General features: G+C 46.6%; 1 protein-coding gene across 1 annotated transcript in view; it reads left to right on the top strand.

The window, feature by feature from the left end:
* The first annotated feature begins 2,064 nt into the window (after positions 1–2,064).
* BBS2 (Bardet-Biedl syndrome 2) overlaps positions 2,065–15,185 on the top strand; it is a 21,675-nt gene continuing 8,554 nt past the window's right edge. The window contains exons 1-9 of the mRNA XM_020806113.3: positions 2,065–2,324; positions 3,220–3,447; positions 3,813–3,938; positions 5,991–6,053; positions 7,512–7,589; positions 11,730–11,834; positions 12,648–12,734; positions 13,520–13,655; positions 14,178–14,317. Coding sequence (XP_020661772.3) covers positions 2,208–2,324; positions 3,220–3,447; positions 3,813–3,938; positions 5,991–6,053; positions 7,512–7,589; positions 11,730–11,834; positions 12,648–12,734; positions 13,520–13,655; positions 14,178–14,317 — 1,080 coding nt within the window. The 5' untranslated portion in view covers positions 2,065–2,207. The remainder of the gene's footprint in view (positions 2,325–3,219; positions 3,448–3,812; positions 3,939–5,990; positions 6,054–7,511; positions 7,590–11,729; positions 11,835–12,647; positions 12,735–13,519; positions 13,656–14,177; positions 14,318–15,185) is intronic.

Below are 15,185 nucleotides of genomic sequence, written 5' to 3'. Positions count from 1 at the left end.
AAACTAGCATTGATACCTTTTTATCTCCTGAGAAATCTCCCTCATTTAAAAATGAGACAGACACACAGAGAAAAAATATATATGCATTTATGAAGTTAAACTGATTGATGTGTGATGAAGAATGCCTTCGAGAAAGAGCAAATACGGATGGCCAAAGAGAAACAATTTGGAGTGCATGATTATTCCTATATGTTTTAAATAAGTTAAACATAACCGGTGATTGAAATGAATCACATAGTCGGTGAATGAAATTAATTTTAATATGTAAATTGCAATTTTGAGCTAGCACAGCTCAATGGGTTGGAGCCCTGAGCGCTTCCGCGGAGAGCTCCGGCCAGCCAACATTACCTGGAACATCTCTGGCGCATGGGGTGGCATGGCTTTGACACCTGTGGGCCTCGGGAGAAAGACACAGTGGTCCCACCGTTACCACCAGGAAGAGGAACTTGATAAATACATCATAGAATAATGAAGTTGGAAGGGGCCTACAAGGCCATCCAGTCCAACCCCCTGCTCGACGCCAATGACTTTGATGCCTCGAACACTCTGGAAGGGTTGCCCTAAATGGGGAGAGATATGGCAGCACAGGCTTATTAGTCTAATTTAACTTCCCCCTGCAAAGAACAAGCCAGTAATTTGTCATTTACTGTTGCACGTCATCGTAACCCGTGCAGAAGAGCGCCTAAGGCTGCCGTCTTATCTACTGCAAATGGATGAGAGAGATCTGAGAGCGAATCATGCAGAATGAGTAGAATTTTTTGTGCTTTAAGATGGTGTTATAAGACCTCATTTGCAGGGCACAATGCCATAGCACATTGACCAGTATTGACCGCCTCGTAAGACAAAACCACAGATCCCTTGCAGATGGTGTGTGTGTGTGTGTGTGTGTGTGTGTGTGTGTGTGTGTGTGTGTGTGTGTCTGTCTGTCTGTGTGTCTGTGTGTGTATAACAGTGGTCTACCACACAAGGCTGTTGTAAGGACTACACAACTTAAGCGTTAAAGCTCTTATTGTAAAGTTTCCATGTATTTATACATATAGCTTATTTGATGAGTCTACCGATGGCTTCCACTTGTGCCAACATTTAATCAGAGGTAGGAAAAGTGACGCTTTGGGCTTGCAATTTCCAGTCCTTATAGTCAGACAGGTTATTTATTTTGTTTATGTCCCTGTAATCAGAAAAGCCATTTTCCTCTGCTCTGCATTTTACTATTTCTTGTTGCCTTTCTTGATTTATATTGTGGTTCCTCTTGCATTGTTTTATAGTATTTGGTGGAAAAGCTCTGGGTGAAGTGCGGTTTAAATTCAGAAACGTTTTAAATCAACAAATACCCATTCTGGGGTCCCTATGTTGTGTGAAGAACCTTCGGGGACTTTGAAAAGCGATCCATTTTTTTATTTCACGGGACCTTTCAGGAACAGGGGCCATGTCTTCAGATCGCCTGGAGCGCCATCTTCAAGCCCACGGTGGAGAAGCCAAACAAGATACAGCAAAAGGACCCCCGTCTTAATTAATTAACCCTGCTCCTAAACTGTCAAAAGCCAGGTTTTTTTGTTTGTTTATGATTTATTTCATTTAGAACACCTTTTGCCCTACCCCAGGGGACTCCCATCCTTAAAAGCCCACATTTAAAGTGAGCATCAACCTCCAAGCCATTCCAGCCAGGTCAGTGACACTAGTCAATTACATTTCCACTGTTAATTACACGACTGGCCCATGACTTGGGGGGGGGGAATGGGCTTAAATAAAAAAATAAAAGTTCCTCTTGTGGTTCAGGGAAAGCCAATCCCAACCCGGAATATGTGTGTCCCCATCTTAAGTCGTGTCCAACTCTTCGTGACCCCACAGAACAAAGCACACCAGGCCCTCCCTAACCACGGGTTAGGATGATGTTTTAGGAGAAGGAGAGCGTCCCCTTTCCTCCCTCGGCCTCGGACCCAGGAAGGGAAGGCCTGGTTTTGGGGGCTGGCCGGGCCGAGGCCTTCAGCGGCGGTTGCCTAGCAACACTTCCCCGGCGCCGCCATCTTGGCGCCCTGGAGCCCGGACGCCGCCGACACCGCCCTCGTCATCATCCTCGTCGCCCTCCAGCTGGCCGGCCTGTCAGGAGGCTGGGGCTCCGGGGGACGGCCCCGCCGTTTGGGCGACCCGAGAGTCGGGCCGGTGGACGGAGGGGACGACACCCCCCCCAGCCCCTCGCCGCCGCCGCCATGCTGGTGCCCGTCTTCACCCTCAAGCTCAGCCACAAGATCCTGCCCCGCATGGTGGCCCTGGGCAAGTACGACGGGACCCACCCGTGCCTGACGGCGGCCACCCAGGCCGGCAAGGTGAGGAGGGAGGGCTCGCCCCGCCGGGGTCCGGGTCCGGGGTCTCCTCTCTCTCCCCCCTCCCACCCTTCAAACGTCTGCAATCTTATCTTGCATTTCTCTCTCTCTCTCTCTCCCCCCCCTTCCTTTCAAGGCTTGGAAAGGTTTCCTTCTTTGGGTAGGAGCGGCTGGCTGCAAAAATGATGATAGTTGTTTTTTTTTTAAAAGGAGGGTGATGATGGTCTTAGAGAACTGCATGGCTGGAAGAGACCCTCCAGAGATCATGGAGCTGAGCCCCCTGCCCAGGAGGTACCCTGCGGGGATTCGAACTCCCAACCAGACCTAAGCCACTGAGCTATCCAGCAGTTGCTGCCATCATCATCCCCATTCTAATCATCTTAGAACTGCATGGCTGGAAGGGACCCTCTGGGTCATCCAGTCCAACCCCTGTCCAGGAGGCCCCGTGCGGGGATTTGAACTCCCACCCTATTGCTGTACAGCCAGAGGGATAAATCACGGAGCTATGCAGCCATCCTGGGCCTGTTCTTATACTCTCTGTATTCCCAAGGCATGGCTCAGCCACAACATATGCCTCACATCACACTACCCTGGACACCAGAAGGCTTATAGTAACAGCTGTGATGGGGGTCCCTCTGTGGATAACATTTTTTAGCATTTAGCCAACCATTTGTTGGCTTTCCATTTGGGCAGTGGGCACTGGGGCTGCAGTGATGGTGCTCGTGTTTGGGTTGGAGGGCCTGACGCCTGCTTGGTGAACGAAAGTGAAAAAGCCGGGGCATCCCCTTATGAAGGCCAAACGTGTCCCGCGGTCCCTTTGGATCTCCCCGCGAGATTACCTTTACTTCTCACGAAGGCTGCACGTGTCATCTTCACGAAGCTGTTTTTACCCACCCAGGTTTTCATCCACAACCCTCATGCCCGTGGCCAGCGTGTCAGTGGAAACCGCTTGGTGTATAGTACCCAGGATGCTGATATTTCTCTCCTGAATATGAACGAGGCAGTCAGCTGTTTGACTGCCGGGGTGCTGAACCCCGACCTTGGCTGTGACACCCTTCTCGTTGGCACGCGGACCAGCCTGTTGGCGTACGATGTGCACAACAACGCTGACTTGTTTTATGCTGGGGTAAGTTCATCTTCCTTGTTCTTCCCATCAATGAACTGGGATTCGAGGATCAGTTGTGATTGGATGTTCTTGGGACTCAGGGACCTGAAGTACATTCCCTTAACACACAGTCTTTGGTCGGACTTCCAGAGTGAAGTTCTTGACACTGGAGTAGCTACTCCGCGGCTCAGGGGCAGTGGCTCCGTAGTATTCCTGGAGCAACTGCCAAGCCTCCGTTTAGTAGCTTCTCTCTGTCGCCTGAAGTGAGCGCTTTAGCAGTTCAGGCAATTGACCACCGGCTTCTGAATGTTTCTCTTTGGCTCCTTTTCTCTGCTCTATTTCCAAGGTCAACAGAGTTTCTAGATTTCTCTTTCATCTCTTGGTAGGTTCCCGATGGAGCAAACACAGTAGTGCTCGGAATGTTAGGAGATATTTCCTCGCCTCTTGCTATCATTGGTGGAAATTGTTCCTTGCAAGGTTTTAATCATGACGGAAAAGATCTTTTCTGGACGGTAAGGAGGGGCTGGAGCAGGGCTTTTGTGATGTTTAAAGGTGGAGGTCCGACTCTGAGATGTCTAAACCCTCAACCACTTAAGAACTTGGTGGCTGGGGAGGGAGCGGTCATGATGCTGCTTTCCAGTTAGGATTGAAGCAGCCCGCTCAAGGTACATAATTGTTGAGCTCTTTGGAAGCTTTCTGGCGAGAGCTTTCCTGCAGAGAAAGGAGGGAAGAGAAGGCAGTCTGTAAGAAGATGATGGCGAAAGGAGACCACAAAGATACAGTGGAAACACTGCATTTAGGCCTAGTGCCCTCTGAGTCCTTGTCCAAAACGATGGGAAGTTTCTTCTAAAGCAGTCTTACATGTTCCCTAATGGCTCCTGCAGGACACTCCTTGGGAAGCAGAGGTGGGAACACCTTGTTCAGGTGGTGGGAGGAAAAGGAAAGGGGCACCAGGGCAACCTTGTGGCAGAAAGAATATGAACAGAACTGAAGGTTTGGAAGGGCACCTAAGGGTCATCTGGTCCACCCTACTGTCAGTGCAGGAAATGCACCTCTAAAGGATCTCTATGTGTCCTGAGAGGGTCCCTCCATGTGGAATGCTTTCGTGTGGTCTTTTAGGGCAGGGCAGGGCAAATACTTCTGTGGGCATATGGAAGCCATGGACTGACTCCGATATGCAAAAGGGACGTGGCGTCTGAGTCATGTAGATCCGTGGTTCCCAACTTTGGATCCCAAATGTTTTTGGAAGACAGTTCCCAGAAATCGTGGCCAGCGCAACTAGTGGTCAAGGGAGTTTTAGTCCAAGAACATCTGGGGACCCAAGGTTGGGAACCACCGAGTAGATCCAGGGTGAGACTGGTGCCGCTTCAGTTCTTGGGAATCCCTAAGACCAGAAAGGAATATTGATGTTTATCTGCCCCAGTCCTGGAGCTTGTGTGGTTGTCCTTCTAATTCTGGAGCTGGGAGCTTCTGTGCTCGGGAACACTCGTGAGGAACACTCTGTACTTCCCTTCAGCGGAAGAGAACAAAAATCTGGAGGGTTCTGCCAGTGCCCCCACAATGCTGCTGATAGCATACTTGCCATCAGCAATTAATTACCTGTGAATATTGCAAGACTTCAAGGCGCTTCATGACCCGAGTGGTGAGGTCCAGCCTTCCAAGCCTTCTCGTACGATACCCGTGCAAGGAGCCACTTTTGCAGTGCTTTCAGATCAGAGACACATCATGTCACCTGTGTTGAGAGACACCAGCAAAGAAGGGTTCTTGAAGCTGCCCCACTCCCCCGCCAGCAGAAGAGTAGCAGCAGCAGGAAGATGGCCAGAATGTCCGTCCTCTTGTGCACTGTCGTCCTGTTCATGTCATGGCATAACCGCAAAAGGAACTGTGCTGGGGTCCTGCACTTCAGTGCTGCACTCAAAGCATCACGGAGCGTCTGGGCTCCTCTCGACAATTGGGCTGGCTTAAAAACGCTTCTGCAGACATTAACCTGGCTGTTTTGGATCTTCAGTCCCAGCGGTGGGCTTGGCCCAGGAGCCTGCCATCGTCATGGTGCCGTATGCTGGATGTTCGGTGTAAATGAAAACACACAGTTATGTTTGCATGCATTGCAGCTGGCCCCATGAGGAAGTCTGGAAAGTGGTTGGGTAAAAGTCATTTGTTCCCATTGTTCATTACACCGTTTGAAAAATAACCTGTCATTGTTAAGAGTGGTAAAAAGGTAACACGGTAATTCTTATTTGTTCTGCTGCTCCTTGCTTTTCCATTATTTTTTGAGTACCTCCCTTCTGCCTTTTTGTGTGTGGAAAAAAACAGCTTCAGGTTGATAAGAGAATGGCGTCAGACTAAATACTTCTAATACCCTTGAAAGGTGACTTTGGATGCAACTGGAAACTGTTACTTCTTATGCTTGTAAAATAACTTCATTCCTACTCTGGTTACATCTGAAATGTCGCTTTGGTACCACCTTGTCTCCCCTTACCCCCTTGGCATCTAGTTGCTTCCAAGTTCTGAATTCGAGGCTCACAAAACAGAAACAGTGATTGCTGTTTTAAAATTTATTACAGGTCACAGGCGACAATGTTCGTTCACTGGCCTTGTGTGACTTTAATGGCGATGGAAAAAAAGAGGTAAATCCCCCCCCTTTTTAAAATTTATTTATAAATAAGACCCATTTGGCACCCCGGGCAGCGATCCTAAAGGCTTGAGGGCTCCACGTAGTGCCTTTGTAGCCGGTAATACACTGTAAAGCTGATCTGGGTGGCCCATGGACCCTGGATTGCATTAAAGTTGTCCTGATGCCCAGACTGGGCACTCTAGATGGTTGTGTGGCAAGCTGGAGGTCACTGACCGACCATCTTTTGAACGCCATGTGGTACGGAATATGTGTAAGGGGTGCTATTATCCTCACATCCTGCTTGCCACCCCTTAGGCTTCTGGTTGGCTCTTGTGGCAACACATCATGAGACCTGGCAGGCCTTTGGCCTGGTCCTTTGGGGTCTGTTTTTTGCCAGTCCCTTCACTAATGCTATGATCCTCAGGGCTTTCTGGGGTGGGGGAGAGGTGGTGGGGAGAAGCAAGGGCCTGTTCAGCTAAATCAAGTCAGTCTTGAGCTGTTTAGCACCTCGGTGAGGTGGTTCAAGGATATCTTTAGTAACGGTTTCACAACCCATCTTCTCATGGATGTTTTTAAGCAGCAAAAATACTGGGTTTATCCAAAGAAATGATTTAATTCATAAAATTTAAGGGGACTTGCATAAATAACCTTACAGAATATTACTTCTTTAGGCACATCTTTGGGCATATATGTAGGAAGTTTGATTCTCTAGAGTGGTCCGGCGGGCCAGATAGGCAGGGTATAAATTAATTAAATAAATAAATAATATTCTGTTGGGAAATACAGTAGGTCTAATACGATGCTAATACAGTTCTTTGGATGCATGTCTGAAGGACTTTCCTAGGCCAGGATAGGAATGCTGGCCAACCCGCTGAAGCAGCCCTGGATGTGAGGGTGGAGTGCCCCCCACATCTCTCCCTAGCCAGTGGGTGGGTGTCCTTTTAATCGAAAGCCACAAATTGCATGAACAAAGTCATATTTACGTTTCTGCTGCCAGCTGAGTAGTTAAAACTGAACTGTAATCTGAAGCGTGGTCTGGTTTGATAAAAGTGGTAAAACCTGAGATTCAAGCTCAACTGAGAGAGTTTCTCCAGAAACTGGTTTCTTACTTTGTAGAGGTTGGGTACAAATTACTTTGGACTGCTTTTTCATTCATGAATATGTTTAAATAACCGAATTGTAAACTTGCAGCTTCCTGCAGCGACTTCTAAAATATATTTCACGGCTTTTAGGATCATGAAAATTGCCAAAGCGGTGACTCTTAGGATTTCAATTCACATGCTGTATTCTTGCTAGAACGATGTGATGGTGTCCATACCTGAAATAGAGAATTAGAGGCAATACATATAAGATTCTAAACTTCCCAGAAGGTTCATTTAGACTTCTTGTTATGGGCTTCTCAGATGAGGAAAACAGGCACTGATCGTAATGGGATGTCATGTATTAAATGCTTTCCACTTTTTCTGGACAGCTGCTTGTCGGATCTGAGGATTTCGACATCAGGGTTTTTAAAGAAGATGAGATTATCGCAGAAATATCAGAAACCGAGGTAAAGTTGCAAATCTTTTTATTCGGAAAAGGGGTCAGTGCTGTAAATGCCATGAGGTTTATTTATTTATTCATTTAAAATATTTTCACACCGCCTTTCTTCTTAAAAGGACCCAAATCGGCTTAGCCGAACAGGATGGCTGCCCATTTGCAACTGTGTAACAAACTTTTCAGATGGATGAGGACCATTTCTTGTTAAGTCACTCACTTGAAGGTTAACTATATGGAAACGAAGCATCTTTCCAGACCAGTTTTTTATCCCCTTCTTCCTTCTGATAGCTGGAATCTGTGCTTGATAGATTTATGGAAACCAAACATGAATCTGAATCCTTTTGGCCAAAGTGGAAGTGAGAAAAATTGGGCTCTGTGATTTGGTAATGGGGGTAGGGACTGGAGGAACACCTGCAGTAAAAGCTTTGGAAAACGCAGGGTTTTAGGAGTACAGTATTCATTTTGGCGGAAGCTGCCTAGAGTGGTTGCAGTGACCAGATAGGCAGGATATAAATGGAATAAATAAAATAAATAAAGAAGGTCCCTCCTCCCAATCCTTCCCCCATTCTGTTAAGACCTACTAATTGTGATCACTTAAAACTGCTAAATTATAAACTACAGGGATGGGGTTGAGTGTACACTGTCGTACTGTCACGAACCTCTCCTGAAACAGGTGAGCAGAAAGGAGATCTGGAACTATCAGCAGATCTCTGGATGATTTGCACTAGAACAGCAAGATTTCAGACTCCGAATTATCAGGGCAGCTGTGAAATGGAGTGAAGAGCTTGGGGTAACCAGGAAAGGATTATTGTGAGGAAGAAGGATTATGAGCTCTTTTTGGTTTTCTTTCTCAAAACAAGGCTCAGAATTAATTCTTTCCAAGCATGTGTATTTTGCACTGGGCTTTAATGGACGGGTCTCGGTGTTCTTTGGGAAAAACAAAGCCAATTCCCGAAGCACCGTGTCCTCTCACCCTGAAGCCACTTTTATTCCAAGGACAAAGGAGTGAAGTTTTTCCTGTTCGTAACCTCTCTGCGGACGGAGAACAAGCCAAAGACTTGATGGCAACCTGAGAAAGGTTGTGATGGGAAGGAGGCCTGCTGTTGGAAAGGGGGATAAAAGGCTTAAGTTGCTAAGCCACTTACAAAGCATCTGTTTACGCTCAAGAAGGCAGCATTGCTATGGTGGCTGTGACTGGCGCAGGTCTCAGGAAAAACACAGACACCCCCCCCCCCGTCCTGCTTGCCAGAGAATGAACAACTTTGGATGCTAAGAGTTCACTGGGAGCCCCTCTTCTGACAGCCTCACAAAAATAAATAGCCGATCTGAAAGAGCCACCTATTCTGGAGCGGAGGAACGGCGTCCCTTACCATAGGGATTGAGCTGAGGATCGGCGCGGGGCGGGAATTTGTCCCCTCTTCCCAGGTGTTGGGAGTTTGTTTGTTGATGTTGGCTTCCTTATTTATATACAGTATTGCCCAATAACAAGGCATTTGGCTGGGTTGCAAGTCAAGCACTGAAACTCTCAAATACAAAAACGACGTACGCCACCAGAAATTAGGATACAAAACCCAACAGCAGAAAATAACATTAGTCCATCATGTGTGAGTAGTCCTGTTATGTTCACCACGGAAGCAACTGGGAAAATAAAAGTCTTCCTTTCCAAAAAGCCCATAATACAAGTACAATTTTTTTTAAAAAAAACCCACACACATGTGAAAGCAGAAAAGCATATCATGCTTTGCATTAAACTGGCTTTCTCAGCTGTCTATTCAACTAGCTGAAAGCCAGCCTTAAAAAGAACATATTTCGTAGGAGCACAGTAGAAAGCAGAGGGCCGAGCCTCCTAGGGAAGGGTGGGTGTGGGTGGGTGTTTCACAAACGGAGAGTGGCCACTAGACGTCCTGTTGTGTCCTCACCAATACTCCTGGTGCTATATGTTGGATCAGCAGAAGTTTCTGGACCATCTTCATTCCAGCCTATGAGGCTCTATCAGGTGGACCAGAAGTTCCCAGAGCATCGGTGATACTATCTAGGCCGTCTTTGCCCAGGAAGAGTCAAAGTGAGGCCTAAAATCACCACTGCCGCCTCCATCGGCAATGAGCAGTATTCAAAAGTAGACCCCAAGTGCTAACCCTTTAGGGAAATGCAGCCTCTTCAGATTGAGAGGAGACTCACTCAGAGGCGTAGGCAGCCTCCCCCCCCCCACCTCAGACAGGTGTGTTCCTCCTGTCTGGGCCGATGCTCCGTCTATTGGCCCTCCGCCACCCAGTGCTGTGCCCAGGCACTGATTCAGAACACCCACTGCGTCACCTTGACTGGATGAAAAGGAAGAAGAGAGAACGAACGGTACCTGTTTCAAGTCTCTGCCAAACAAGATCGCTCCCAGCCTCGAGCTCCAGCCACAGACTTTACTGCCCGTAAAAGGTGTGTAGCCTTACCTGCCCCCTGGGATCAATGCTGGCGGTTTGAAAAGGAGGGGCAGAGTCTGAGCGCCTTTTCTGAAAGCTTTCCCACCTGGGCGCCTGCAGGCCATTCTTAAGGAGTCACATCTGTTTGATATTATTTTGGTATAAATACAGGAGCTGGCCCTTAAGCGTGCTAAAGGTTCAGTTGTAGGAGAAACCTGACTTTCCTGGGAGCTCTTTGGCTCTCTTGTTTTACAAATTCTCATGTATGGAGTTTTTTTAAAAAACATTTTTTAAAAACATCTGTGGACATCCTTCCTGCCTCGGCAGGCTCCTTTGATACTAAATGCTTCAGTAGTCATTTTACCCGAGGGTTTATGTGAACACAGTAAGATGTGATGTGGCCGGTGGGCGTTTCCACCACTATTTTAATGGGTTCTACTTGTCCAAGGCTGACAGTGTACCGGGAAATGTGTTTGATCTATGCAGGTGTTGGGGTATTTGATGAACGGCTTTCTCCTCTTTCTCCTGGAAGACATGGAGATACTCTTGCACCCCAACCCTATGTATGTGAGGAGGGCAGGCCTGCAGGGACCGCTTTGTTCTTGACTATGGAAGCCGCTAATCCTAACAGCAGAAGGCGGCAAAAGGCAGAGGCTTAAAATCGTGAGCCCAGGAACCAGCTTTGCGTTACCTGGACTGTACAGAACTGACAATCCTTCTACTCACAATCCCATTCTTTATTACTCCAAGCGTACTCCATTGGCCTGCTATAATTTAGGGTGGGGAAGGGAGCCCTTTGGTAGCTGCTCTCTTCTGAAAACGGGGGGTCAGAAATTCTTGGTGATCTACTGCAAATCATCCAGAGATTTTGCCACTATTGTAACTTCTGCCTACCACAGATCAAACCCCCTGCTGAAAAGTTAAGTGTTTATAGATATGTGGCTTTCAGACTAAAAGACATGGCACCGTGTTTGAGGTTCCAGAAGCAACTTAGGACTCGAAGGCTTTCATGGCCGGGATCTGATGCTTGTTGTGGGTTTTATGGGGTCTTTGGCCATGTTCTGAATGTTGTTCGTCCTGACATTTCGCCAGTCTCTGTGGCCAGCATCTTCAGAGGAGTAGGAACATGGACAGAGTTCCTACAGAGCATGGGCACAGTTCCTACTCCAGTCCTCTGAAGATGCCGGCCACAGAGACTGGTGAAACGTCAGGAAGAACAACCTTCAGAACACGGCCAAAGAGCCTGAAAAACCCACAACAACCAACTTAGAACTGTTTGCCATGGAAGAAGATCCTTGCCTCAGCCCTTCTCTTCTCTGTCCATTCTGGCTTTGCATCTCAGTTAGCAAGGAGGGTTGATTTGGCTCATGGGCCACCAGTTTCTAACCACCATTCAGTTAGTAGACATTCTCCCCTTTTGGGTGTGAATCAGATGCACCATTTACTGCACCGGGCCGAAATTCTATTCCAGTCCCTCCCAGCAATTCAGAAATCGGAGGGGGGAAAAACAAAGAGTGCTCCCACACAGAGGGCTTTTCGTACAGCCACTCAAAAAACCTTATGGCCAGTATCCTGCTGGGGATTTCTGAGCAGCTAACACAGCTCAAGCATTTGTGCTGTACTGTATAATATGAATAACACAAGGCAGGGTGTCTGTTGCGTGACTGATTGTGCAACTAACTTGTTTTTTGTTGCTGCTTGTTTGAGTGGGAACTGATCTTGCTTTCTTGTCTTTTCAGACAGTCACTGGGCTGGCCACCATGGGTGGTAGCCACTTTGGCTACTCCCTCTCTAATGGAACAGTTGGCATTTATAACCAGACGACCCGACATTGGAGAATTAAAGTTAGTATGTGACAGGGACCGGAACACAGCGGAGTGGATGATGGATTTTATCCAGTTCCTGTGAACATGCCTCACTTTGTCCAATTTGCCACGGTGTTCAAGAATTTTAGATGTATTGCAAAAACATATTTTAATTTTTATATTCCATTTTCCTCCCTGTATAAGGGACTCAAGGCAGTTTACAACATTTAAAAACCAGCCTATGCAGCATAATTAATAAATCACAAAAATAATTAAACAGACAAGAATCAAAACCTATTAAAACATTATTGAAACTTATTAAGTATTAAAATACAATGACTGCCACCTAGTATCCCATAGAGGATCTAATTTTAATTGCCAAACGCCTGCTTAAGGAGGAATGTTTTGCCTGCCAGCAGAAGGCTAGCAAGGGGAGTAACGTGATGTACAATGGCGTAAACTTCCAACCTGCACCTATATTAATAGGTCACCTTTGAATGTAGAGGCATTCTCCATGTGTGATCAGAATAATTTTCTATCTGTGCAAGACTTGTGTGTGTGTGTGTGTGTGTGTGTGTGCGTGCGTGCGTGCGTGCGTGCGTGCGTGCGTGCGTGTGTGTTAAAAAAACAACAACCCAGTCACCCTTGCAGCAGCTCCTTGGGGTAGATCAGTGTTGCCCATCGGTTAAGGTGGCGGTAGGAATGGAGTTGCTTCTCTCCAAACTCGTGCCAGGGGCGAGGTTTGGGCTGGGGACTTCTTAGTTCAGAGTCCAGCCTGTGAGCCATTGTTCCAAACTGCCTTAAAGCCTGAGAAAAATGACCTGGTATTCACAGATGTTTTCTTCTTCCCAGTCGAAAAACCAGGCAGTGAGCATACATGCATTTGATATCAACTCTGATGGTGTGTGCGAGCTGATCACCGGCTGGTCCAATGGGAAGGTGAGTTTGAACAGGAAGTGGCACTCAAGCCGTCTTCCCACCATTTATTTTGAAATCATTGTCTGTTGCTGTGCTGCCAGCAAGACATGACTCATCCTTGTCTGCAGATCATCCCAGGGTATTCCAGCATTGCTTAGACTCAACCAATAGCTGCAGGAAGAATAAATGATAACGGAAAAGACAAATCTCCATAGGCATATTTGTTCTAGGCAGGTTCATTTAGATGCTTTCTTTTTTTTTCATTCATCAGACTAGTTTGTTAAAGATGATAGAGCAGCGGTTCAGATACTCACGTGGAAGGCAAAGGACCACAGAGGGGGTTTGCATCATCATCATCATCATCATCATCATCATGAATTGATTGATGTCGGGGTGCTTGAAAGCCCGCCTCGCTTACAGTTTTCAACAGGTTTCCCTGTTTTAAAAGCCAATGTGTGCCTGTGCATGCACCACGAGAATAAGATTAAAACATTTCTTAAAAAGCAAATTAGAAACGTGAATTTTGGAGCTAAAGCCAAACAGCACAGACTCACTGAAACCAGTGGAACTTCACTTAGAGTTGTCTGGTCCATGTTCATGGTTCTCATTTATTTCAGTGGGTCTGCTTTAGCTGAGACAACAGTTGCAGGTTTTGTTGCTATTGTATTGTGGAGTTTAAGTCACAATTCTGTATTTTTTTAAAGATATCCCCACTTAACTGACTGGCCTTTCTTGTGATTAAAGCATGTATTAGGACTCTGTAGTGACATGGTCATTGTTCTTTTGGACTGTGTTTTACATTACAGGTCGATGCCCGCAGTGACCGGACTGGCGATGTCATCTTCAAGGATAATTTTGGTTCCTCAGTGGCAGGAATAATTGAGGGAGATTACCGGATGGATGGCCACACACAGTTAATCTGCTGCTCAGTGGATGGGGAAGGTAAGAGCATCTATTGGTTTCAGGTGAGGAGAACTGGGGGGGGGGGACACCAATTTATTAAACTGGAAGCCTTTTTTTCTTCTCCCCAGAAGAGCCAAGTATGTCCTTTAGCACGCCCAAACTGTCTGTCTAAGTCCCAAGGAAGACAAGGGTTTGGAAATAAAATAAAATGGAACTACTTCTGGATCTTGCAAAATATAGCAATTTTGTAAAAGAAGATGTTTGTGTATTTTCTGGGACTCTCTGTGGAACAAAGGTGCACAGGTTCACATTGATAGCTCTAGTGTTTGCTAGGAAAACCACCCAGTGGGTTGTAGGCTATTACTTCTTAGCTCCCACTGAAACCAGGCTTAACTATTTTGCCCATCAATTCCAATGGGAACAGAGTTTACTTCGCCTAGTTTGAATCAGAACCCATTTCTTTGGGTGGGCAAACACTCTAGATAAGATGTCAAGTTGCAAATAACTTAGGCCTCCAGTCATACATCATTTAGGAAAGCTTTTGGCTTTACTGTTCTTCAGTGCGAGGATACCTTCCAGGAAGCCAAGAGATGAAGGGGAAACTGCTAGACACAAGCGCAGATCAAGACCTGATTCGAGAGCTCAGCTTGAAGAAACAAAACCTACTCCTTGAGCTGCGAAACTACGAGGAAAATGCAAAGGTAATTTGTATGAGAGGGAGGGAGGGTGGGTGCAGTTCTGCTGTTTGCCCAGAGACAAACAGAATATCTCTGGGTCAAACTAGCTGAGATGCTAAGCTGTCACTGAGAAACTAGAGCCGTGTTTTTCCTCCAGCATCTGCCTTTCCTCAGAGCTGTGTGCTTTAGCAATCTGACTTGTAGAGTAAGCCCGTGTTTTTTAACTTCCATGGACCAATCACAAAACAAAGTATCTTAGAATGCAAGATACGGAGGTGAAAAACTTTCATTGCTTAAGAGTGCATGCCTCTAAATGTGAGCTAAGTGTCTCAGCTCATTTAGACCTTTGACAAAACCAGTGGGGTGTAACTGGTTTTAGAATTAACTAGTAAACTGATCAAGGTTTAGAGAGGGGTCTGACTCGTCTTTCATTTAATCCTTTTGTGTAAACAAGGAACTGAGGCTGGGCAACAGACATAATCCAAGACTATCTGCCAACCGTTAGTGAATCCGATACCCTATACTTGAATGCAACTATATGCTGACTGGCATTTTCGTGGAGCAAAACCAAACAAAAATGGCATGATCTAACATTGTCAAATAATAGAGTACTTCTGCATGAATGTATCTGAAGAAAGGGGGGGGGAGCCTATGAACTGTCAGAGAGCTGTAGTGTCCCATCTCTAGCAGAAGCTCTGCAGGACACCCTGCCAGGCCACGCAAAAACTCCCCCCTTCAGAGTTCCACCTGTGAGTTGCCCCTTTTGACTTAGGCCAAATGTCATGTAAGTCACTGTAATCTGTGATCAGTTCTTTAACTGTCTCCTGACTGGTTAGTTGACCAGCATCCTAACCTCAAGTAGTAAAATGTCTGCAGTTTCTTGCCAAGTAAA

Source organism: Pogona vitticeps, chromosome 10 (genome assembly GCF_051106095.1).
Source record: "Pogona vitticeps strain Pit_001003342236 chromosome 10, PviZW2.1, whole genome shotgun sequence".
Lineage (NCBI taxonomy): Eukaryota > Metazoa > Chordata > Lepidosauria > Squamata > Agamidae > Pogona > Pogona vitticeps.
The sequence above is the reverse complement of the archived record's forward strand: the minus strand, read 5'-3'. Positions and strand labels throughout refer to the sequence as shown.